Here is a 27,763-nt window from a genome sequence, read left to right as displayed (position 1 = left end):
GGAACAAATTGATATTTATAGTGTACTCTATGCCCAAACAATGGAATACAAATTCTTTTCAAGTGTGTGTGAAACATTCATCAAGACAGACCACATTCTGGATAGTAAAACAATCTCAAATAAATTTTAAAGGACTGAAATCACAAAGAGTATATTTTCTCAACAGAACCCAAGTGAACTAGAAATCAAAGCCAAAAAGATATATGCAGAATCACATGTTTGGAGATTAAACAAAATACTTTTAAAATAACTAATGGGTCAGAGAAGAAATCACGTGGAGAATTTAAAGATATTTTGAAGTGCATAAAAATAAAAATATACGAACATTTGTGTGATGTAGCTAAAATGTTGAGAGGGGAATTTATAGTATTGAACACTTTTATTAGAAAAGAACAAGGGTTTGAGATCAATGATAGAAGGTTCTACCCAAAGAGACGAGCAAAAGAAAATCTTATTAATCCCAACGTAATAAAGAAGAAAATAAAACAGAAGTGTGAAAATAAATTAAACTTAATAAAATTTAGATTAATATTAAAACCAGATCTAGACATGCTAGGTTACTTAAATTGAATAAAATTGAACCATTCAGTTTATACCACCAAAAAACAAAGACAAACAAAAAACATAATGTGGTTTCCATGAAAATGAGAAAGCACAGAGTCATTTTGTCTGTATACATTCTCCATCAACACTGCATTACAATAAGATACCATTACTTTCTTCATAGGGCAATTATAAAGTTCAATTTTCAATTTTTACAGACTTCTTGAAGGCTCCTCTTAAATATTCCACAACAAAATTATTATTTTTAAAGAACCCATATATCATATATATATTTTTACATTTTACATTTTACAGTATATATATATATATATATTTTTACACTTTATCATTTTAAAGCACCCATATATAATATGGGTATATATATATATATACACGTATATATATCATATATATAAATTTTTTTACATTTACTTTACACTCTAGTAAATTCTGTGTAATTTGAGGAGTTCCCCAATGTCACTCTCACTAACAATGAGATCCTGTAACTTTTTCAAGATCTATACTTAATTTCTGCAATCCATTTGCACTAAATTTGCATTAGGTCCAACAATCATCCAGAGATTTATCTACAAAAACTTTGCTTTGCTGCTCTGGGTAGAGATACACGCTAAAGCAAAGAACGCTGTTTGGAGTCAGATGTTAGGACCTAGTTCCGTAAGTGTTCAATATACTTGTGCATATTTTCCTATTATACCAATCTTTGTTTTTCCATGGAGATTTGTAAGTGTGGGATCTTATAATAATGACAGCTTATTAACTCCTTGGAATACAAGCCCAGAAGGTTTGAGTGACTTGACCCAGGGACACAGATCAAATGTTGGACAGCAAACCTACATATTCTTAATCTCTATTGCTTTTGAAACACCATGAGGCAGGAGAATGTAGACATGGTCTCAGGCATTTCACCCAATCCCAGAGTAATAGTTTTCTACTCCAAAGGCCACACAAAGTTAATCCTTTATTTCTCTTTTGAATAATGTATAAATTCGACTAATATATATGATATGATATATTTTTATTACAAATAATAGGAAAATGGACTTTGGTTTAGGTAATAAAAGAATTTCCTGTCATCTTATCAAATACTAAATATCTTATAAAGTAATATTTAGAATATCTTTTATGTTTTTGAAAAATTAGTTGTTAACACTTTTAGTATATTACAGTTAACATTCTGTTGTAATATATATAGTGAACATGATGGTTTCTTTCAACATCTCACTGTCCCCAAGAGGGGCATGGTAACGTAAAACTGCGACTCTTTCTACTTGTAACCATGCTCTGCTGTAAATGAAGGCCATTGAACTTTACAGCCAGGATTCATTTCTGAATTCTGACTCATTAAACACAGCTTGAGAGAAATCGTCTTTTTTGGGGGGGTCCTATCTTCTTCACTTATAAAATAATGATGAAAGCAGGTGACTTCAAAAGTTCCTTCACCTTCCTGGATCATACCATTACATAATTCATTTTCTGAATTTAAAAAAGGCACATGTGGAAGGAACCACCTCATACACATGTGTAAAGTAAATTGAATATAAATTGATTCAGCATTTTAGTTTTGATAGGACAGTATCTAAATCAATTACTATCTAAATCAATTACTCTTTGAGCCAGCAATTTCATTTCAAGGATCCTAACTTACTGCAATATTCCCACAAGAGCATGAGAAAGTGTGTGTAAAGAGAATTATCATAGCACTATTTGTAACAGTAAAGGACTGGAGGTAACCTAAATATCCCTAAGTAGGGTATGGATCATGTTATCCATATTCTAGAATACTTTGGGGTAGAATCACATGGAAATTATCCATGAACAATATATGAGTGTACCTGAAAAAGACTACACTGAAGAATTCTGTATTATAGATTCATGCAACTTTTTATTTTTCTTCATTTTTTTTCAATTTTTGTTTAAAAATGAAGGTTCATAATTTCAGTGTACAGATTTTAAATATGTATATGCATATACATACACATATATATATGAATATAGACTTTTATAAGTATGTATGTGTGTCTCTACAAATTCTTTCAGTAATTTATGTACTCAAGGGTAACCAAAATTTTACATCTAAAATAAGAAGTTCTGTTTAAATAGCATCTTTTTTCAAGTTAGTGAACCCTTAAGATGTTGATCTGTTCTTTTCCTAAATATGCCATGTAAACATTTTTTTAAAAATAATGCATTTTAGGTGCCTGTCCAGAGCAAAAACACAAAGTGAAAGTGTTGTACAAAATGTCAACAGTAGATGGTGCACACTTGTTCTTCTTAAAGCAGCTTTGCTGTTTGAAGAAAATAAACCACCAACCAAATAAACATACAAAATCTAAGTCATGAACAGTTTAACAAATTAGAATTCTTAAGGCGTAACCGAAGATATCAATAATCCCAATCTAATTTCTTATAAGTAATCCTCTCCTGTTTTAGAGTTTGGTTTTAGAATTGAGCAAAGACAATAGCAACAACAACAAAATGCCCAAGTTTTCATCAGCACACTATAAAAATTAATACAAGAATGCTTGTCAGAAGTCAGCTGAATATCTTTAAAGAGAAAGGAGTCTATGGTACATTGCAAGATCCAGGTGAGTATGACAAAATTATCATGTCTTAGATGGAAGATACTGGAGAAAGATGGGAGAAGAATAACCAAAACTAGTGTGACATTTTTTTTAAGTCTATAGTTCACCTTTAACTAGGGCCTTAGTTACTACAAAGGACGTCTGTTTCCAAAGTAATGCTTCTCTCTTCAACCCAAAACTACTTCCTCAAGAGAAGGGAAATACAGAAATAGTTTCAAATATAACTACAACCTGACTTTCATGGGTAGCTATATTACTTTTTAAAATTTGCTCCTGGGGCTCCACACTATAATTCCTAAAACAAAAACCTCTGAAGATAGAGTCAAAGGACGATGATGATCAGTGATTCTTTCAATAAATCATAGTCATCCAAGAACTCATGAGTTGAAGCATTTTTAAAACTCTTCATCCAGTAAGATATTTCATTCATTTACAGATATCCTTTTTATATTTATAAAAATGTAGTTTTTAAATTATGAGTTGACCAACTATATACTACGAGTTATCATGATAAATCAACCTAGAAGAGCCATAGGGTCTAAGGGAATTTTTAAATATTAAGTCTTCAATTTATCTACATTCTTACTGGAGAAGTATGGTTACCTAAGCAACAAAAATATGATTAGTTCAAATGTAAAAACACACTGAATTTTGATAAATTCTACAGGTTGAAAGGACAGAAATACAAGTTCAAGTAGAAAAAAAAATAATGTAAAATTTCCAAATGCTAATGAACGCTTGTTTGTATATCTTTGCAATATAGGAGGTTGGTATCAAAAAAATTGATAATTCCAGTAGGCATGTTTAAAGAGTTACACTAATTTCAAAATGTCAACACGTGCAATGTTTTAGAAATTAGAGTTCTGTGACTATTTAAACTTTTGATGAAACTACTTCAATGCCAAATTTAAAATGTCTGAGTGGGTATATGGTTTTCAAATTGCTTTTAGAATTCTTACAGACCACTGCCCTGAACTACAAGTTTACAGAAGACAAAGGTGTTGGCTAGTATGTGCCCTCAAGTGAACGCTCTCCTTCCACAGTCATCTCTTCAGATCACGGATACATATTCCATAATGTTAAGATTCTTCAGAGGAGGGGCGCCTGGGTGGCTCAGTGGGTTAAGCCTCTGCCTACGGCTCAGGTCATGATCTCACGGTCCAGGGATCGAGCCCCGCATCGGGCTCTCTGCTCATCGGGGAGCCTGCTTCCCCCTCTCTTCTCTGCCTGCCTCTCTGCCTACTTGTGAGCTCCCTCTCTCTGTCAAATAAATAAAATCTTTAAAAAAAAAAAAAAAGATTCTTCAGAGGATTATAGCTTCCAAGAAAAAAATAATTATGTTTGGAAATACTCCTGATTTAGAGACTGCATAGTACAACTAAGGGTTTTTTAAAAATTTATTCATTCTCATAGAAAAGTTCAAAAATCTGATTTTTAAGTGCATTCATTGTTGGAACTGCTGGTAGAACTCCTTTATTTGTCAGTGTGATTTTGAAAAGGCTTTCCAGTGATCACCTGATACAGGATGTTGGAATGAATACCCATTTTAACATGGGTCTACAAAAATTTGAAAGTCCGTAGGAGAGTTTCATTCATAAATACTTTAATAGACTATTTCAAAGCCAAATTCTAATGATTTGGTGTTCCAGATATGTGAGGTGGTCCCTCCCTTGCCTCCTCCTTTGCTAGTGATAATTGAGTGTTTAAGCGACTTTGTAATTTGTAAACCCGTTACCCAATTCATCTTTAAAAACTACATGTAATGACTTGAGAATATTTTAATTTGATCATTAGCCACATGGCACATTTCCTGAGCAACAGTACTTACCCTCTGTTACATTTTGCTATTTCATCAAACAGAAGTTTCCATCGAGGACGTCCAATAAAAAGTCTTGAATTCAGTGCTTGATATTTTTCTCCAATTATTTTCTGCCAAAAAGAAAGCACTATATTTTATATGACACAGAGTTGGACGAATAACTGACTTCTCTAACATCATTTCTACTGGTACTGTGGCTTCCTAACAAATTGCTGTGATATCAAGAATATAAGTATAAAATGGCAAGCTATTAAGTACAGTCATTTCGAAGCATCATCTCCTTCCTCTTTTCCTTTAAAATCCATTAACTTCTTGAGTGCCATTATTACAAATGGCTGATTTTCCTAGACTTTAGTTTGTTGCTTCATTTTTAACAACCACAGTGTTGAAGAATGCATTTTAATTGCCTACTCTCAAAACGGGTGCTGCACATAAACGTTATTGAAGTGTTTTTGCACTGCGAATCAGTCATCATATTTGGCTCATTATTTGAGTAAAATACTACAAACTGTCCTCATAAATTTGGGGAAATGATCCTAGGCAAGACAGCCTAAGACAAAAGGGCTCCAAATCTTGGGTCTATCAACAAATAACTTCTAAAGGGCTGGTGTTTGCAGTAAACAGGAGATTAGATCTGGATTGGCAATAAAGGGTCAAAGGGAAGCGAGAAGAGAGGGAAAAGTGATGGCAGGCAGACAAACTGAGAACCAATGCAACGTACCCTCCGAACCTTCATTACAGCCATAGCATTAGGAAGAATGATACTGACTTGTTTCATGAGAATAGTAAAAGTGAATCTTTTTTTTTTTTTAACATACCAAGTGGAGTAGAAATCTGACTAGAAAAAACAGGGTTAGATTAGTTTTGAAGTAACTGACAAGCATTCGTACTTTGTATCCAAAGTATTCTAGAAAATGTATAATGGAAAATACTAAAATATAACTTGTGAAAGCATCCATGCCCAGACTGACACCCCTATGTAACCCTTCACTGTCATCTGTAAACATCAGTTTCTTCATCTATAACATGGGGATATCACCAACATCTATCTGTTGGAATTACACAAGATAATATAAAATGCTTAGCACAGTGTCTAGCACAGTTAATAAATAATGTGTGATGGCTATTACTACACTTTTAGGTTCCCTTGAAGAGAAGAAATAAACTTAATTAGGTATGTCCTTATCTTGTCTCTCCATATAAAAACTCCCCTTGATGAACACAATCATGAGACTGTTTGCTTCTGGTCCAATCTCTAGAGGTAAAGGATTTAAGACAACAGTGAAAAGGAGAGAGATGAACTCAAAGGTCTGTACCAGCTTCCTGTGAGGAGGGCAAATGAAAGGCATAACACGGTTGGCTTCAAGGACAGCCCATGGGTTTTCTGGACACACTCCAAAAGAGGCATTCCTCTGGGAAACTTCTCTTCAAACCACCTGCAGAAATTTTCTTCCAGCACAGCCCCTACAGTAAATCTTGTATTACCAAGGGGCTTGTTTAATTTATAAAAACATCCAACCACATACCTGTATCCCATCTGTTTGACTGAGGTACAACTGGATGTTGACATAGTCGGGTCTGTTCTCCTGCCAAAACTGAGAGGACATAAAAGTAAATGGACATGTGAATTCTCTCTGCAGACTCAGACTTTCTCCTCTTCTAACATACGTGATTCCACAATTTAAGATGTATCTGGTCTAATCACAGTCAACATTTACAAGCAATATACATGCCAGATTCTAGCATGTAACCTGTGCCTCCTGGCACAATTAGCGTAAGCAGCAGTAGTATAAGAGAAGAATTCTGTTGTCGTTACAGATATAGAATCAAGCATGCTAAATACGACACTGATATTCCCCGAAATCCTTCCACATATCTCATATTTTATTCCTGAATCCCTAAATTATAGCCAAGAGTTCACTCATAAAGAGCATGATTTTCTTACAAAAATAACATCAACACACAAATAGTGATAAATAATATGCATGCGAAGAATCAAACAAAACAAAACAAACAAGACAAAAACGAAAGGCTCTGTTCCTGTTCCTGCCTTCCTCCTACTCAGCCCTGGTTTTCCTTGTACAGAACTGTATGAGGCAGGAAATACACCTGCTAAAGAAAAAATAGTCTGGGGAAAAAAATCGTGAACATTTCAATACCTTGAAAAGTAAAATAAAAAGGATACCGTCTAAAGGAAAATAAACTCAACAAAGAGGGTAAAAGGATGGTTGTTGTCCCTATATGCTTCCTTTTACCTTCTTCATTTTCATTTTAAAATAAACCTACTAGTAACTGACCTGACTCTGACTGACTCCTAACTCCTGAAATCTATTCTTTTAAAAAATTTTTTGTACCTGAAACTAACATTGCACTGTATGTGACTAACTGGAATTTAAATAAAAACTTAAATGAGAAAAATATTTTAAAATATATTTTAAAAAATATTATATTTAAAATTTTAAAAATAATTTTTAAGATAATTATTTTATTCATAAAAGTATTCTTCTTAGGGCTGCCTTTCATGACCCTGAAATAAGGAGAAGTTAAAAGTTAAGGATCAGGCATCAAAAGTGGAAGAAGAGAAGGAGGGGCATACAAGAGCATGGTGGGCTCCTCGGATAACAGGTGTGGATCTGAGTGTCTGAGGTGATAGGACCAGCATTTCTTCAAAAGCCAAACCATTTCTTGAGCCTAATCAGCATAGTGGGTTTGCTTGAGATGGAAAGGTTTGCTGGAGTTTACTGCAGCAAGAAGATCGCTGATTTAAAGTACTATTTCTATATAGTATAATGATGTTTAAAGCACCATTATCTATAATAGCCAGATTATGGAAACAGCCCAAGTGCCCATTGACTGATGAATAGATAAAGATGTGATACACACACACACACACACACACACACACACACCCCATACATTATACACACATGCAGTGGAATACTACTTGGCCATCAAAAAGAATGAAATCTTGCCATTTGCAATGACGTGGATGGAACTAGAGAGTATTATGCTAAATAAAGTAAGTCAGTCAGGGAAAGACATATACCATATGATTTCACTCATATGTGGAATTTAAGAGACAAAACAAATGAGCAAAGGGGAAAAAAGAGAGAGGGAGACCAACTAAGACTCTTAGCTCCAGGAAACATGCTGATGGTTATCAGAGGGGACGTGGGCACTGGAATGGGTGAAATAGGTGATGGGGATGAAGGAGGGCACTTGTGATGAGCACTGGGTGATGTATGGAAGTGCTGCATCAGCCCTCTGGAACACCTTACAATGGAAGGTAAGAGCACTTGGCAGGTAACTGACTTGTTTCTATCGCCACCATTGTCTGGCCCTGAGACTTCTAAGGAGTTACTGATTCATCTAGGCCTCTGTTTCTTCATCAGGTCAGTGATAGATAGGGTTGAACGTCATCATTCCCCAGGTCTCTTTTCAGATCTGAAATAATACATTTTCTGATCGGTGGAAACTCTGAATATAAAAGCCCAATAAAAACATATTTTACTTTAAGAGTGATGTGATGATTCTCAGCTCTCATAATATTCTTAAAATATAATCATTAGTTATATCCCATCGAATGGTTGCTTCAAGTTATATCCAAATGCTAAATTCATTTTAGGCCATTTCTGAAATGAATCAGAGTTTATGAGTTTTAACTGTGAAGAAATAGAAACTTCTACATGCAAGTAAAGAATAGCACCTCACAAAACACATGGCTTGTGTCGATTCTCGTCTTAAATGTCTACCAGGATGCTGTTCTGAGATCGGTCCTGTGACTCCTGCATCGATAACTGTGTTTGGTGTCTACGGCCCCAAGTAAGAACTATGCAAATCTGGATAATGTTTTTTAATGATTTCAATGTCTCCACTTTAACTTACCCATTACTGAAGACAATAATATCTACTCAAGGCACAATGTTCTCCAAATAATGGAACAGTGAAAAAACAGACATGTGGATCAATACAATCTTGCAAGTAGATTAGGATTGTAGGATCATGCACAAATATTATGTTTTTCAATTTTATTTATCTTGCCTGTACTCCTCCTCATTTTTCTCCCAAATAAAAAATAACAGGATGTGAGTCCTGGAAAGAATTTTACAGATCACTAATAGGAATCATAGCAATCATTTGTTAAATGCCTTCAAAATGATAGATACTTTAGGTACGTTAAAGCTGAGTCTCACATCAGGTTTCAAGTGCTGTTAGCCTCCTTTACAGATTGAAAACATAAATTGGGTTTATAGAGGTTAAGTGATTTACCCAAGGACTCACAGTTCATATAAGGTAGAACCCCTGTTCCATTGTAAATGACAGACTCTGAATGCCTGATGGAGCCCTGATCCTTCATTTCGACTTTCCCAATATGACTTACAGAGGTAAAGTGACTCGAAGTAAGTCACACCATTGATATTGGCAGAGCTGGTACCAGATCACCTGACACCTGGCCCTGCACACTTCCATCATCAGGTTGGACAATCTGGCCAAGCAAGATCCACCTCAGATCCACTTTTATCACCACTGCAGACAGCCTGACACCAAGACAGAGTGACTGGGGCAACCAAGATAGCTTTGTCCGAGGCCTTCTAGAATGATGTGAGAGAACTCACAGCTGGAACAAGATCGAAAGACGGTATTTTCATCTGGTTTTCAAAAACACTTTCAGCTACTCTTACACAGACTGTATGTAAAGTCCCTATGCTTTATTGCTATTGCTTTCTCTCTCTCTTTCTCTCTCTCTCTCTCTCTCTCTCTCTCTCTCTCACACACACACACACACACACACACACACACGCACTGAACTTGATAACACAGTTGCAAACACATCATTCTCCAGACACAACTGAAGGACCAGTGTTCACCCTGCTGATGGAAAAAATCAAAACACAGATGCAGAGGTGTTTGTAGAAGATAATCATCACTGTATTGTTCACATAGTTGTAAGCTTTTATATTATTTACTCCATGGACTCCTAAGGGTAAAGCACATCCATCAAAAGACATGAATGGAAAGAAAACATAAATATTAAGATTCAGCTCCTTTGAAGGTCCAGCCACTTATTCTTTTCTTTTATTCCTTTCCTTCCCCACTCCTCTGCCTTATAAAGCATCTATTATTCAAATGTGCCTGTCCACATCTTGGATCATTTTACTTAAAAAAATGTACAGGTTCTGTGTATCAGTTCAAGAAAGATTAAAAATTATAAAAACAGAGGCAGAATTAGGAAATCCCAGAAGTAATAAAACTGGTCAATAATCACAGGAAGAGAGTTTCAATCTCACTTGCATTTAGGAGAAAATAGAATGAGATCTCACTGTTTAAGAGATTGGTACAAATCTAAAATGTTGGTAATATAACATTTTAAATAAGTGCCTCTCATACTCTTTGTTTTTTTTTTAAATTTTATTTATTTATTCAGAGACAGAAGGAGATAGAGCACAAGCAGGGGGAGCAGCAGGCAGAGAGAGAGGGAAAACCAGTCTCCCTGCTGACCAGAGAGCCCAATACGGGGCTTGATCCCAGGAACCCACGATCATGACCTGAGCCAAAGGCAGATGATTAACTGTCTGAGCCACCCAGACACTCCCTATCTTCCCCACTTAGGATGGAAATCACATGAGATAAAAAAAAATTGCTTTTTATTTTTATTTTACCTGTAGCTCCAGGTCCTAGAACAGCTTGTGATTTATAGTAGGCAATGAGTGAATATTTGATGAGTGACAGAATGACAGACTGAATAAATGAATATCTGAATAAAAAGACATGTATGATATTATATTCATTGCAGTGCTCTTTTTTTTTAAATATTTTATTTACTATTTATTTAGAGAGCACATGAGCAGGGGGAGGGGCAGAGGGAGATGGGGAGAGAGAATCTCAAAAACACTCCATGCATGATATGGAGCCTGATGTGGGGCTCGATCCCAGGACCCTGAGATCACGACCTGAGATGAAATCAAGAGTTGGACGCTTAACCAACTGAGCCACCCAGGGGCCCATCATCGCACTGTTCTTTGTAATAAAAAAGTAAATATCCATCATTAAGGGATGGTTAAATAAAGTACTGAGTACATCCATACTACAAAATAGTCTACAGCAGTAAAGAGAATGAAGTAACTTTATATGTACTATTATGAAAAATGTTTAAGACACAGTGATAAGTTTAAAATAAACAATTCACAGAACAATGCAAATAGTATGGAAGAATTTATAGAACACTCATGAGTTGCCTCTGGTTATACAGATTGGGTGAGGAAAGTAGTAAGGGAGGATTTGGTTTATCTGAATTATATGACAGTTTTCAAAGAAGGCATACAGATGGCCAAGAGGCACATGAAAAAATGCTCAATATCACTAGTCATAGTGGAAATGCAAATCAAAATCACAATGAGATACCACTTCACATCTGTCTAGATAGCTAGTATCAAAAAGAAATAGTAAGTGGTGGTGAGGATGTGGAGAAGAGAGAATCTTCACATACTGTTGGTAGACATGTAAGCACCGTGGAAAACACGAATTTGAAAAGATATATGCACTCCTATGTTTACTGAAGATCATCTGTAACAGTCAAGATAAGAAAGCAACCTAAGTGTTCACTGACACATGAATGGATAAGGAATATATGTATATATATTTGATCTTGCCATTTGCAACAAGATAGGTTGACCTAGAGGGTATTACGTTAAGTGAAATGAATCAGAGGAAGACAAATGCCATACAATTCCATTTATATGTGGAGTCTAAAAAACAAAACAAACCTACAGAAACAGGCTCATAAATACAGAGAACAAACTGTGGCAGCCAAAGGGAAGGGGGCTGGGGGGAGGGGTCAATAGGTGAAAGGGACTGAGAGGTACAAACTTCCAGTTATAAAATAAGTAAGTCACAAGGTTGAAAATTACAGTATAGAGGATACAGTCAATAATATAATAATAATTTTACATGGTGACAGATTATCACTGCATATATCGTGGTGAGCAGTTTGCAATGTGTAATTGTTGATTCACTATGTTGTACACTTGAAACTAACATACTACTGCATGTCAACTATTCCACAACTAAAAAGAAAAAGGAAGAGCACCTGGGTGGCTCAGTCAGTTAAACATCTGCCTTTAGCTCAGGTCATGATCCCGGGATCCTGGGATTGAGTCCTGCACTGGGCTCCCTGCAAAGCTTCTCCCTCTGCTCCCCATTCCCCGTCTCTCATGAATAAATAAATAAAATCTTAAAAAAAAGGAAAAGGAAAAAAATTGCAGGAAAAATGCATGTGTATTACTTGTATAATTTTAAAAAATAAAATAAAAAATATACGTATATTAATACATAAATAAAAGGTTACATGTAGGATAGATGAAGAAGGCCTTTTTAAAAATATCTTAAGAATTAAAACTTAGAATTTGGGATTTTGAAATTCTGCCTAGTATGCCAAAAGCCAGATGATGGTCCATTTGGAATATTAAAAGCAGAAATAAGAGGTTAGAGCTAACAGAACACAGGATGGAAAGTATAGTAACAACCATCTGCTGATGTTCCCCTGTCTGTCCTCCCTCACCACCCTCATACACATATATCATTGCCCATATCCCTACATTTCTATGTTAAAACACAAATAGTAACATATTCATGTTAAAACATATCTCATATATATATATATATATATATACTCTCACCAATATCTGAAAATATGTTTACTAAATTATTAATATGCTACTTCTGTTCTTTGAAGTTTAAGAGAATGTTTTTTCCTTCTTTGAATTTCTCTGCCTTATTTTCTGGCTTATTCTACAACGAACATTTATTGCTTTTGTAACTAGAAAAAATACTTTTTTTATTTAAGAACATTGCAAAAGGAAAAACAAACCTAATTTTACCTTATTATGTAACACACAGAGTAAATCTGCAAACCAACGGAAGGACTGGATGTCTCTGCACACCCAAATAAAATACAGTCTTCTAAGCTTGTATGGTTTCCAGTCATCCCTTTAAAAGTAAAAGAACACAATAGTGATTAGGATGGCCAAAAAAAATTAAGAATCCCCGCGTCTTTGAAAATTTGCTTTTCACTTACTAATGAAAAACCAGTCATTTACATGTATCATTTTATCATCTTTTATCATTTGTCATCGCACTTACTACAACTCCCAAATGAATTTAAAATGTCATACACAGACTCAGAGGCATGATGTACTCCATGAGCTTAAGTGTTTATACGTGTGTATATTCTAAGTATACCACCTATTTTCAGTTCAAGGCAATAAACTAAACTCCTGGATGGAAATAGGAACCCCGGCTCTCAGAAAAAAAGTTCTCTATTTTCAGTGAATTCTATCTCAGCAGGGCTCCAGTGGTCATTAGCCGTGCCCTAGCCTCCAGGCAAAATGAGGCAACACCATTCCAGAAAGCTGGTTGTTTATTCCCTTTTAAAAATCACTAAAGAAAGAGATGTAACAGTCACCTACTATGTAATGCATTCCAGGGCCTCATAATTCCAAGTCTGGATTCCTATTTATAATTATGAAAGTGGCCTGAGGTTAAGAAAATATTTTCTCCTTTTCTTAACTTTAAGTGTCCAAATAACTTGCAGTATGTTTTCAGTAACAAATGATTTCTGGCTTGGGATATGGTTATTTTTCTAAGAACCTCCAAAAAGTCCCAAATTTGTAACAAGTGCTTAAAATTGAAATAAAATATTATTCAAACACATCATTTCAATTTTATTATTTCCTTCTTTAGTACTCCATAAAAGACTCTTAATGCAAATCAGGTCTACTTGAAAAGGGAAAGGAATTGATTTGAGAATAATTTCCTACTGTTGTTTTGTTTGTGTTTTCATGACATTATTAATCCATTAATTTTTGCTTATAATCTTGGAACTAAAATAACTAAAAAGTATTTCCTACATAAGCACTCTTACATTTGAAATTTCTATTCTTTGGTCTGTTATAAATTTGCAGAGTAACATACCATGGAATCATGTGTTCATTTGTCATCCGCCCCAGCCAAGTTTTCCTGACCATATGTCTACAATGACCCCGCCCCTTTATTTCCATATCCCATTAATCTCTCTTCTTTTTATCAGACTTCTGATATTTCTGAAATAATGTTATTTATGCATGTCTTATTGGTTTATATTTGGTTTGCTCCATTTGAATATAAGTTATTTAAGGGCAGGGAACCTATTTCATGCAGTGCAGTATTTACCAGTCACTATAGGATGGGTGGGCACATAGGTGCTCAAGATACTTGTTGACAGAATGGATGAAGATCGCCCCTTAGCTTTTAGGAGGAAGTACAGAGATGAAGGCTGCTGGAACGGCTTGGCAAGGATAGAGGAATGCCTGATTGTGATAATTTATAAGACAGCATGCTGAAAGCCATGCACCACGTCCTGAGAATCATTGAATTCTCACCCTCATCAGTCAGTAAATGGAGTTCCATGCAAAACAAGTACAGTAGCCCATCCTTATCGGTGGTTTCACTTTCTGTGGTTTCAGTCACCTACCGTCAGGTCGCCCATGGCTGGGAGGCAGACGGCATGTTGTCAGAAGATCAAGGGCAGCCTAATGCTTACATCATTCCCCTTACCTTATCTCATCTCACGGGCATTTTACCATCTCACCTCATCATAAGAACAAGGGTGAGTACAGTACAATAAGATATTTTGAGGGAGAGAAAGAGATACCACATAACTTTCATCACACTATAGTGTTATAATTGTTCTATCTTAATATTAGCTATTGTAGTTAATCTCTTATTGTGCCTAGCTTATTAAACCTTATCACAGACACATATGTATTGGAAAAAACATCATGTATGTAGGGTTCAGTACTATTGGCAGTTTCAGGCATTCACTGGGGATCTTGGGATGTGTTCCCCCGTACATGGCGGGGGGGTTACTGTAGACAAATTCTATGAGGAATTACCTCATACTAAGAATTCTCTATTTGAATTAACAAAACGGATCAAAATAACATACAGCAGGGTGTTGAGTATTGATGCAAATGGAGTTACTCCAATGCCTCCTGCCACACAGAGGCTAACCTCGTAGTTCAATGATTCCTCAAATGGACTTCCAAATGGACCGTCAATGTAGAGCCTGTGGAGAAGGCACACAAAGGTGGGGAAAATGAAATAAGTTAAATTAATTCTCTGTAATAGGTAGCACACATGCTGAATCCTGTTTCCAGGCTTTGTATGGCTCAGTTCTTATTTCATTGTTCTCGTACTGAAAAACCTAAAGTAATAAGAAATGTATATGAAGTCTCAATATTAAAACAGGTACATCTGTTTCTAAGCCTTCCCTTTTTGAGGCAAACGTTAATTAAAAGTACAGAGAAATGTATATAGGACCATGACAGATACCTAAGGACAAGTTAAAGGTCTGATCATATTATATTACTGTATTTAACTAAATTAAAATATCAATTGCTTTACTGCATCTAAATTCAATAAATAAGGTTCTCTTTCATGGCAAAGTCAGTAGCAGAAATATTTATTGTAACATTTACTCTGTGAACAGAAAAGTAATAGGAGAAAAATAAAAAGGAAACTCTTTCCCTCTTGCCCTAGTGAGGTTTATTAGTATAGAAACAACTGGAGAACAAGCTCAGAGGAATCTCTACTTATTTGAGACTGTATAGTCGTGTGTGTGTGTGTGTGTGTGTGTGTTTAGTCCTTAACTACAACAGAACTTGTTAATCGTTCACTTGATATTTTACCCCCTCCCCTTCTTTCTTAATAACAAAACATTAATTTATTCAGGGAAGCAAAGTGTCCAGCCAAACCACTATGTCACCCAAACTCCATCACCCAAAACTGTACTTATTTTGACTGTGTGACTCTGTTCTGGTTAATATCATGTAAATGGCAGTGCTATTAGAAAAAACTAGAAGGCTTCCTGCAGAAAGCTGCCTTAGCTGAAAGTGGTGCTCTTTATCCCTCCCTTTGCTTCCTTCATCCTGATACCTAAAACGTTGTCCTGATGGACTTCATACTTACCATTGATGGCTGTAGAATTAAGATAGCCTCGCTAGACTACCTAGTTCCAGGTATCTTACTGTGAAAGATATCTTAAAGGCATTGCCTTGTCATGCTCTTTTTTTCTATTTTAAAACAAATAGCTTTGCTAAAACATAGCAACTATCCCCAAAAGTACATTTATGTCATCAGCCTTATGATATACATAGCTTTCACTGTGAGAAGCGACCGCAACAGTGTCTAACTTACTTTTAGGTATCTGTGGTGTTACTGGTTAAACGTTAAATGAACGAATGGACAGTCTTTTGACCTCGGAGCTCCATGGCATGCAATCTAAGTTGTATCCCATTAGTCATTGCCAATATTTGGTTTCGGCTCCTCCTGGACACTTACAGACTATACTTCTTGGAATTCTTGTGATTATATTGAGCCATACATCTAATTCTGATCACGGGGCTGTGAGCAGAGGCAATACTTGCTATTTCGGAATAAGGTAGGGAAAAGCTCTGTCCCTTCCATGAAAACTAAAAGCCATGAGTAGAACCAGAAGACAAAAGCCAACTGAATCCCTGACTTATCACTTGAAGGGAACTGTTCTGGAGCCACTGGGCCCACAAAAGTCACTTCATGAGTAAGAAAGAAATCTGTTTTGTGTCTTACCACATTTTCAGGATATTTCAAAGTTCACTAGTTACTGCAGCAGAACTCAGACCAGCATAACTACCACATGTACAGTTTATATTTAAATCCTCAAAGGAATTTGGAAGAGTACTGATTTAAAAAAAAAAAAATGCCTAGCCTATTAAAAAGCTACTTGCTGTACCTCAAGAAAAAATAACCAAAGTTTGAATGCTTGAGGTAGTGTTCTAAGCACAGCAGAAATTCAGAAAATACTGATAGATCACATACAGAAAATATGCCTAATTCTTATTACATCCATCTCCTTCACATTTTACAGACTATTCACTCAACAATCATGCTCTGTGTACCAATGATTTCTGTGATACTATTTTGGACTCAAAGATAAAATCGACACCGGGACATCAAAAATGACATTACCGAAGTTTTTCCATCTTCATATTAAAATCACATTACATAGGTTGAGGGGATGAAAGAATATACTTTGATCTTTTTAAAGATAAGATCCTCTTTAAAAATATCAATGATAAAATTGGCAGATGATTTTAAAGGGTACTTAAAGAGCAGAATTTAAGATATGACTGTTTATATTTGTCTGATGTACAATGCTTTCATAAAGATATTTTTACTGAACAGAAAAAGAACCTGAAAACAAAGCTACCAGAAGATATTTGAAAATTAATGATCAGTACATTAGATTCTTGATATAAATCTCAAAATATCAGTGGCCCATAAATAAGATATGTGAATTGATTTTACCACTTCTCACCATGTAAACAAATCTAGAATATAAACATTAAGTACGAAAGTTGGGTTTAAAAATAAATACTGCCAACTGCAAAAACAGATCATTACAAATCTCTACAAGTATTTTAGACTCCACTACACCCAGTGCAATCTTCTCTTAATTAGTCATTCACTTATTGAACAAATGCTTTTATGCACCTTCAATGTGCTCGACTGTGTGCAAAGTGTCAGGGAAACAGAAATAAACAAGACAGAAAATGTCCCTGGCCTCTTGGTTGATTCTAGTGGAAGAGGAGCTAGCCCACAAAGAAAGATATAAAAAGATCTATAATGTCATATAGGATAAGTGCTTTTAAAAAACAGGTAAAGCAGAGTGCCTTGGTGGCTCAGTGGGTTAAGCTTCTGCCTTCAGCTTGGGTCATGATCTCAGGGTCCTGGGATCAAGGCCCACATCAGGCTCTCTGCTCACCAGGGAGCCTGCTGCCCCCTCTCTCTCTGCTTGCCTCTCTGCTTATTTGTGATCTCTCTCTCTCTCTGCCAAATAGATAAATAAAATCTTTAAAAAAAATAAAAATAATAATAACAGGTAAAACATAGTCATTGTTGGAGCTAGGTGACTGGTACATAAAAATTCATTTTACTCTTCTGTTTACTTTTACATATGCTTGAAATTTTGCATCAGCAGTTTAAAGGGATAGTCAGGGAAGTGCATACGACAATTGAACAGAGACCTAAATGAAGTGAAGAGGCAAAATATAAAAACATCTGGAAAAAGAATCTTTCCAGCAGGAATAATGGGAAATAGAAATAAACAAAGCCTTCTGGTTTAAGGATGTATTCACGCCAGCTACACTTCCTGGGAATCTTCAGCTCAGTTTCTTCATTCAATCTCCTGCTAATTGTATTTATGAATTTTTCTTTGTTAGGACTGATGCTCTGTTTGGACCAATCCCTGTCATTTCCTCATCAACAAAATTTTTAGCATCTATCCTATAAAAGGCACTTTTCAGGCTCTGGAGATGACAGCAGTGAACAGGAGACAAATACCCCCGTCCTCAGAGAGGGCTTCTCTCTCGTGTGATTATCTAACACATCCATCATTCGCATATATTGATTATCTCCTGTGTGTAAAGTCCTAGAGATAGAAAAGCACAGGTCCTGTCCCCAGGAATTATGCTGCTGTCCCCTTCTTTACTCATGTCTGCTTCCTATAAGAAAAAACAGACACAAGGACACCTTATTTGACCAGCAAAGGAGAAGAGCAGTTAGGAAATATACCTCTTTGCTTCTTGTCTGCTTTACGATCGACAGCCCCCACGAGCACCCTCCCTATGTGTTTGGTGTTCCAAAACAACTTTTGGCAAGGAGACAAGAATTCGGGGTTCTAGACATTTACTGGGGTTGAGCGTACAGGCCAGATAATTGTCCTTGCCAAATCTGATTTCCTTCACTTTGAAAAGGATCAATCAGATGTGGTGACACAGAAAAGGCTTGCTGAAGAATTGTGGAGGGCCACAAAGATCAGTTAATGGCATCAGTGAGCACTTGCCATGTCCTGTCAGGTCAACTGAGAGGTCCAGAGATGAGATGAGAAGCAGACAGGAATGTGGTGCAAAGGACTTGAGAGAAGCAGCTGTCTGGGTTTTATTTTTCACTAATTTTCTTTTTTCAAAAGTTTTTTTGAAATTTTAATTCCAGTTTAGCTGATAAACAATTCTGTCAGTTTCATGGGTACAATATAAAGATTCAGCAGTTCTCATTACACAGAGCTCCTCATGATAAGAGTGCTCTTAATCCCCATCACCTTTTTAATCCATTCCCTTCCCACTGCCCCCTCTGGTAACTACCAGTTTGTTCTCTATTAGAGTCTGGTTTGGGTTTATCTCTCTCTCTTTTTTCTCCTTTGTTCATTTGTTTTGTTTCTTAAATTCCACATATGAATGAAATCATACGGTATTTGTCTTTCTCTGACTGATTTGCTTTGCTTAACATTATATTCTCTAGCTCCAACTCCATCCATGTCTTTGCAAATGGCAGGATTTCATTCTTTTTTATGGCTGAATAATATCCCATTGTGTGTGTGTGTGTGTGTGTGTGTGTGTGTGTGTGTATAAAACTTCTTTTCCATTCATCTATTGATGGACACCTGGGCTCCTGGGCTGCTACTATAGTTTGGCTATTGTAAACAATGCTGCAATAAACAAGTGGGTACGTGTATCCTTTGAATTAGTGTTCTTGTTTTCTTTGGATAACTACCAGTAATGCCATTACTGGATTTTAGGGTAGTTCAATTTTCAGATTTTTGAGGAAACCCCATACTCTTTTCCAGCGTGGCTGCACCAGTTTGTGTTCCCACCAACAGTGCATGAGGGTTCCTTTTTCTTCACACCATAGCCAAGACTCCTTTCTTGTGTTTTTTATTTTCGCCATTCTGACAGGTATGTGTTGATATCTCATTGTAGTTTTAATGTATATTTCCCGGATGATGAGTGATGTCGAGCATCTTTTCATGTGTCTGTTGGCTTTCTGTATGTCTTCTTTGGAGAAATGTCTATTCAGGTCCTCTGCCCATTTTTTAATTAGGTTATTTTGATTTGCGGTGTTGAGTTGTGTCAGTTCTTTATATATTTTGGATAACAGCCCTTTATTTGATATGTCACTTACAAATATCTTCTCCATCCCATAGGTTATCTTTCAGTGTTGTTAATTGTTTCCTCCACTGGGCAAGAGCTTTTTATTTTGATGTAGTCCCAATACTTTATTTTGCTTCAGTTTCCCTTACCTCAGGAGACATTCCTAGAAAATTGTGTTATAACTGATGTCAGAGAAATTAATGCCTCTGCTCTCTTTTAGGATTTTTATGGTCTCATATTTAGGTCTTTAATCCATTTTATTTTTGTGTTTGGTGTAAGAGAATGGTCCAGTTTCATTTCTCTGCATGTTGCTTCTAGTTTTCCGAACACCATTTGTTGAAGAGACCTCTCTTCTCATTGCACGTTCTTTCCTGCTTTGTCAAAGATTAATTGGCTATACAACCATGGGTTTATTTCTATTCTGTTATATTGGTCAATGTGTCTATTTTATGCCAGTACCATACTGCTTTGATTACTACAGTTTGTAATATAACTTGAAGCCTGGGATTTTGATACCTACAATTTTGTTTTTCTTTTTCAAAATTGCTTTGGCTATTTAGGGTCTTTTGTGGTTCCATACAAATTTTAGGGCTGTTTGTTTTAGTTCTGTGAAAAATGCTGTTGGTATTTTGATAGGGATTACGTTAAATGCATAGGTTGCTTTGGGCAATATAGATGTTTTAAAAATACTCGCTCTTCCAACCCTTAAGCATGGAATCTCTTCCCATTTCTTTGTGTTGTCTCGAATTTCTTTCATCAATATTTTATAGTTTTCAGAGTTTATTTCTATACATTTTTTTTGTTTTGGTGCAACTGTAAATGGGATTGTTTTCTTAATGTCACTTTGTGCTGCTTCGTTATTAGTGTATGAAAATGCAAAAGATTTCTGTACATTGATTTTGTATCTTGTGACTTTATTGAATTCATTTATCAGTTCTAGTATTTTTTGGTGGTGTCTCTGGGGTTTTTCTATTTATGGTATCATGTCATCTGCAGTTAGTGAAAGTTTTACTTCTTCTTTACCACTTTGAATGCCTTTTATTTCTTTTTGGTTGTCTAACTGCTATGGCTAGGACTTCCAGTACTATGTTGAGCGAAAGTGATGGGAGTGGACATTCTCGTCTTGTTCCTGACCTTAGGAGAAAAACTCTCAGTTTGCACATCGAGTATGATGTTTGTTGTGAGTTTTTCATATAAGGCCTTTATTATGTTGAGGTGTGTTTCCTCTAGATCTACTTTGTTGAGGGCTTTTATCATGAATGGATGTTGTACTTTGTCAAATGCTTTTTCTGCATCTATTCAAATGATCATAGGGTTTTTTATCCTTTCTCTTATTGATATGATGTATCATGTTGATGAATTTACAAATATTGAACCATCCTTGCATCCCAGGAATAAATCCCACTTGATCATGGTGAATCGTGCTGGTGAGGTTTGTGCACCTCTTCTTGGAGGAGAGGGCCTGTAGTACGGGGAGTAAGACAAATGTGACAGGGAGGGGCAGATCTGCTGAACCACAGGGGTATGGAGCTTGGTGTAAGGAAGTTAGGTAGCAGGGCTATGCTGGTTCTACAGGTGGCTGTTGTTTAGTTGGGAGGGGAGAAGAGGGAATTGGCATAATTGGGAGAAGGGGGGGGAGAAGAAGGAAGCTCCTTTGTCCCTGGAGGCATCTTCCTGTGATCCCTGATCTTTGGGGCACATTGTGAAATAAGTAAATCACTCTCCTTCTTCTTCCTTTAGCACTTTCAAACTGGTGCTTCTACACTGTATCTCTGCCAACTGTTTGTGGTACTTTCTCTTTAAGGGTAGGGATTCAGCTTCCTAAAGCTTTCCAGGCTCTCCCAGAGGTGAGCCCACTGATTTTTATAATCCCAGGCTTTCAGTCCCACTTGTTATAAAAACTCATGAGATTCAGCCCCTCTCACTTCCAAAGCCAATTGTTATTGGCTGTTCATGAACTCCCTGGTGTGAAAGTCTGTTTTACACCCTTCTCCACATCACTGGTGTCCTCTCCATTGTGGACAGGCATGGTGCCTGTATCTGGACTCCTTAAATGTCCATGGGAAGTTGCAGTCTCTCCTGCAGGGAGCAAAAAAGCCACCCGTGCAATGGAAATCTGAGTTTGGAAGAAATAAGGAAAGGAGATGGTTGGTCACAACTGGTTCATTGTCCAGGAAACCCAGAGTGATTTCTGGGGGTCATCTCCAGACTATTCAGTCTGTTTTATACCACTAGCATTGGTCAGTAGCATCAGGGCCATTTTGGTCCCAAACCACGCCTTCACTATTCCTACCTTCTATGATGTGTCCTCTTCCGTACCTTTAGTTGTGGAGTTTACTCTGCCAATCTTCAGATTGTTTTCTGGGTTATTTACACTGATATAAATGAGGGTTAGCCATTTGTATCCATGGGACTAAGGCAAGTTTAGGGTACTCCTACTCTGCCATCTTCCCAGCCTCTATCTTCTCTTTTTTGTTTGTTTGTTTGAAATACTTTTTGCATATGGAGAAACAAAATTTTGCTGCTTTGGGAGGAAAGATTAAGAATAAAATTGTTGGTAATCTGACAACATCTGAGCTTTTGAGGGAGGCAGAAAAGGGGAACTATGTAAGTCATTTTTCATTTATTTAATGTGACTAATGTGTAAAATCCATTGCCTTTCATTTATGAGCAGTGATTTTCTCCCATCTTAGTACCTGCTCTATAAAAATAATCTTTTGTGAGAAGATTACAGAAAATAAAGGCAACTCTCCAAAGTCCTGCAAAAACATAATAGAAGTGAGCTCCACCTGATATATTTTTAAACTTCTGTTGATGACTAATAAAAATTTCATTATGAAGGAGCGTGGGTATAAGAGAATTCTAAGAAAAGGATGGGTGCTCTTTCCTGGACCTTTCCAAAAATATAAACATTTTTTTAAATTCAGTATGTTTTTCCCTTGAAAGTAGAGTATGCTAACATGTTTAAAATTGATTGTAAGGATGCCTGGGTGGCTCAGTCGGTTAAGCATCCGCCCTCAGCTCAGGTCATGATCCTCGGGTCCTGGGATGGAGTCCTGCTTCAGGCTCCCTGCTCAGCAGGGAGTCTGTTTCTCCTTCTCTCTCTCCAACCCTCTCCCCTGCTCCTGCTCTTGCGCTCTCTCAAATAAACAAATAAAATCTTTAAAAAACATCTTTAAAAAAAAAGTTGATTTAATTTTTCAGTGTGTAATACAGATCAGCTAATAGACTAGTTATATCAGATCTTTTCCTCTCAAGAGAAAAATCCATGGGCTGCAAATTAACTCAACTATATTAAAAAATAAAAGACAACCAAAAGTTCTCAAAATCTTGTTCCCCAATACTTCCTATCGCTTTCCTCCAAACACACTGACATCATAATAAATTAAAATAGAACTTATTTAGATAATCTGATAATTTATAAAATTAAGAAAGATATGTTTATTAATTTAAGAAAATAGATACAAATTATACAAGTATTTCATGAACAATAATTTAAGGAGAAAAAAGTATTTTGCAGTCAAATTAATTTGGGAAATGTGTTAAGAAATTTGTTTTACTTGTTTATTTAAAAATTTCTTTTTTGGGGGGGCAGGCAGAGGAAGAGAGAGAATCTTAATGGACACTTTGCCACTGGGTGTGGAGCCTGCTTAAGATGAACAGTGCTTAACACTGGGTGTGGAGCCCAGTGCAGAACTGGATCTCACAACCCTGAGATTGTGACCTGATCCGAAATCAAAAGTCAGATGCTTAACTAACTGAGCCACCCAGACGCCCCTAAAAATTTCTTTAAAAAATAAAAATTCCTTTAATTCAAAACTCCTCTAGGCCTTCCACATGCCAAAAGTGCCTTATGAATCTCCAAGCAGCAGATACACAACACTTTGTAAACATATTTCACCACTGGGGTGCCCGGGCAGCTCAGTAGGTTAAAGCCTCTGCCTTTGGCTCAGGTCATGATCCCGGGGTCCTGGGATCGAGCCCCACATCGGGCTCTCTGCTCAGCAGGGAGTCTGCTTCCTCCTCTCTCTCTGCCTGCCTCTCTGCCTACTTGTGATCTCTGTCTGTCAAATAAATAAATAAAATCTTTAAAAAAAATATTTCACCATTAATTCTTTCTCCATAAAATATCTGCCAAGATTTTAGAGAGTAGGGAACAAGTTAGGAAATAGGGAATCAAGAAAAAGAAAAAGCATTCCTCTTTACCGGACCCACATCCCTCGCTAGGTTTCACAAAGGATAACTAGCTGCAATAGCCACTGCAAAAATCATTTTAAAGATTACGTGGGTGGGGAATTAATGTGCTTTTATTTAACATATAAGAATGGAAGTCTTAATATAAGCAAAGTCCAGTACTATCTGCTGCAGCAAAAAAAAAAAAAAAAAAGCAGAGAGATGATTAATTGCAATTAATTATCTGCCCTTAAGGGGGTTATAAAAGGGGAATTGGCTGGGACAATGCATAGGGTATAAAATGAGGCACAATTTGAGGCACAAATTACTTACATGTGTTGTATATCCATGTTATATGTAATATATATAATATATTCACATATATATATCTGTATACACAATGCTTTGTGCTTTTTACATATTATCAGTCATAATCTTAACACTGTATGAGGTGGTTACAGTATAACTATACCCATTTAACAAGTGAAGACCCTGGGGCCACGAGAGGTGCCATGACAGGTCTGAAGCTCCCTATGTCCAAAATGAGGAGGGAGAGGATGAGGTAGAGGAAAACATGAGGAGAGACAGACCAGGGTTCTGTCTACAGAGAGAACCTCCCAGGTTGTACATCTCAGTCACAGATCTAAAAATATCGTTCCAGGCAGAAAGAAATAAGTTGTGCTTTCATGACAGCCATTGGTCAAATGTGAGAATAATCTGGAACTAACGCTATCGTTGGAAAGGAAGCACACCATTGCTCCACAGCTGCTCTGTCTGAGCAACCATGCAATCCACCCTACAGGTGATAAAAGTGGAAAGAACGCATATCGACACTTTGCCAATGGTAGTCTTTGCAGTGAGAGGAAGAGGAAGCCATTGACCTCAGCAAAAGCTAGATGGGCTGAAATGCTGGATCTGCTCAGTGGTTTTTAGATTTTATAGCTGTGCATGCACAACTTTAAAAAAAAAAAAAAACTTTCATTACGATGATTCCAGCAAGGATTGGGGTGGGTGGGATAGAATGAACAGCTTTGAAGTTACAATTTTGTAATTCTCCATCCCTGACTTCCTGTCACCATAAAACTACTGTCCAATTACATTTTGATAAATGTAAGTTTGTTAGAAATTAAAAATGTCATGTTATAAGAGAAGAGGCTTTTCTCAATAAATATATTTTTAAAGAATAATCATAGGATATGATGTGCTAGCCTAAGACATAAAAGATCTTGGGATTATTAGCCATAGGCACTGGAAGAGAAGGCCAGTAGGCAAAGATAAAGTGAAGTAAATATTTTTTTCTTAATAGTCATTAGGTGGGTAAGAACCTTGAGCAATTTTATGGTTGTTTTTATGGTTATCTTTATTGATTTAAAGATCAAAAAACACATCTGTATGAATTTCTGATTTGATCTCAGAGCAATCCTGTGTCAGCAAAATATGGCAAAAATGGACATTCCTCCACATCTTCTCTCTGGGTTGACGTCAAAGATGTTACTTTTAATGAAGTTTCAGAGGACAACAAACTTTGGGGGCAGTGAGGTTTCTGTAGGGAATAGCTATCTTTGAATTAAACTAGACAGCCCAAGGATTATTTTTCTGACCAAAATAAATTTATAGGCCTAATCTTTTTATTTATGGGAAGATGCTAAAATGTACAACTATCAACCTTTTCCTTGCCTATCTGGGCAACTATAGAGCTATGTGGTTGGCACAGTGCTAAATGCTTTAGATGAATTATTTATCATTATTAAATCAGAGTTAGATGATATTATTTGACTTCATTGATTAAGAAAGTGAGGTTCTGGAAGGTTAAACATTTCTTGAGGCCAAACATCTAATAAGTGACTTATGTCTACCACCAGAACGAATTCCATTTTTGTTCAGAAAACAATCTAAAACTTCCCAAAACAGGAGTTTGTTTTAATTTTTCCAATCAGAGAAATAATCAAATGGACCTTTTCTAAATGATTAGTAACTCCCTTTATGCCTAGAATTATTTTTATCTTAAAGTCTATTTTATTGGGAATAATTTTGGTTTGGTTAGAATTTCTCTGCCATATTTCTCACCTTCTTTATGATCAGCTTTTCTTTATCTTTCAGTTTTTAGTCGATCTCTTGAAAACTGCCTATTGTTCTGTTTTCTTTTCTTATCCCAGGCCAACAGCCTTTTCCTTTGAACTGGAGAACTGAGTTCAGTTATGGTGAGTGACTTACCACAGTGTCACCGTGTCCTGTTTATCTGTCCCTCTTTGTCTGATTCTTCCCCTCCCCTTTCTTTCCTTGACTATATTTTTATTACATGTTAGTCTCTGCTTTTAGTTTTCTGTAAGCAAATTATGATGTTTTGCACTGTGAATTTTTGTTATATTGCTTGGGATTTATTGGTATCTCTGAATTTGAGCTATTTTTCTTCAAATATGATATAGCCTATACTCTTTCTCTCTTTTTTCCCCTTTCTTATGGAAGGCTAATGTAAAGAAATGCAAGAACTCCTCCCCCTACCCACTCTATTTCTTCACTCTTTCTTATTTTCCATATCTTCATCTCTCTATGCCACATTTTGAATAATTACTTCAGTTCAATGTGACAGTTCATTTATTCTCTCTATGGCTATTTAACCTGCGAAGTTTATGATATTGTTTCTTTTATTTGGAGAAGCTCTATGGGCCCATTTTCCAAAATGCCCTAGGAAGTTTGATTGTCCTTTGTCCCTTGATCATTATTTTAATGCTCTGTTTTATTCCTTTAAATTTATGAAACATTTGTGTTATACTTTTTGGACATATGATTTCTACTAACATGTACTCGTGACATTTTGTTTCCTCATTTTTTAAAATACGAGTTCATTTTCCTTGGTGTCTTGTAGAGAGGAATCCTTTGGGGATTACAATGTGTCCTCCAAGAGAGGATTTTCGTTTTCCTCTTCCAAACAACAGGAGGGTGCCATGAACCTGGAATCACTCTAAACTAAATTTTTGTCTCTGGGTTTATTGGGCTACATACACATTAGGATTTTATCATTCTAATCCAAATGGACACTAGATATGAAGGGAGAATTTTTGTTTTAATTCTTCTTAGAGCCAAGGGGGAAATAAGGCAATTGTCCCTGCTATCTGTCCTGCATAGCAGGATATTTATTCTCTATCTGATCCCCTGAGGATGGAGCACATGAGGAATTTAGGCCATTTGCGGGGTCCTCTGATCCACTCTCCCACTTCTTGGGGTCCAGGCCTTATCTCTTGTCCACCATGCATGCCTACAGTCCACTGAAACAAGGTCTCAACTTTGGGGATAGATAGATATGTTGGTAAGAGCAAATATGAGCTCAAGTACTCCCTTCACTTGTTAGTCTCTATAGAAACGTCTCATGGTTTATGATACAAAGCAACGTCATCTGTTCATTTTCTACCAACTCAAATGTGCATTAAAAACGTGCATTAAAAAATGTGTGTGTGTGTGTGTGTGTGTGTTAGTAAACATTTTTAGTTTTTTTTGTATCATTTTGTATTATAGTAACATTATTATCTAGTATGCCGTATTATCTAGTATGTTATATGTATTTTTCACTCTTAGGTACACAGACACAGACACACACACACACATACATGAATCCTCATCATTAA

General features: G+C 36.3%; 1 protein-coding gene across 2 annotated transcripts in view; it reads right to left on the bottom strand.

Moving 5' to 3' along the window:
- Positions 1 to 27,763, bottom strand: part of LOC111154476 (NADPH oxidase 4) — a 160,617-nt gene that overhangs the window by 6,014 nt on the left and 126,840 nt on the right. Inside the window, exons 14-17 of one of the 2 annotated variants that reach the window (XM_022514087.1) lie at positions 14,948 to 15,067; positions 12,843 to 12,951; positions 6,492 to 6,560; positions 4,975 to 5,075 (exon numbers count right to left, since the gene is read on the bottom strand). In XM_022514087.1, coding sequence (XP_022369795.1) covers positions 4,975 to 5,075; positions 6,492 to 6,560; positions 12,843 to 12,951; positions 14,948 to 15,067 — 399 coding nt within the window. The remainder of the gene's footprint in view (positions 1 to 4,974; positions 5,076 to 6,491; positions 6,561 to 12,842; positions 12,952 to 14,947; positions 15,068 to 27,763) is intronic. The other variant, XM_022514088.1, reaches the window with a different exon arrangement.

The sequence above is a fragment of the Enhydra lutris genome, unplaced genomic scaffold (genome assembly GCF_002288905.1).
Source record: "Enhydra lutris kenyoni isolate GAN:26980312 unplaced genomic scaffold, ASM228890v2 scaffoldscaffold37, whole genome shotgun sequence".
In the NCBI taxonomy this organism is placed as follows: Eukaryota; Metazoa; Chordata; class Mammalia; order Carnivora; family Mustelidae; genus Enhydra; species Enhydra lutris.
Note: the sequence above shows the minus strand (reverse complement) of the source record. Positions and strands in the feature narration are given on the sequence as shown.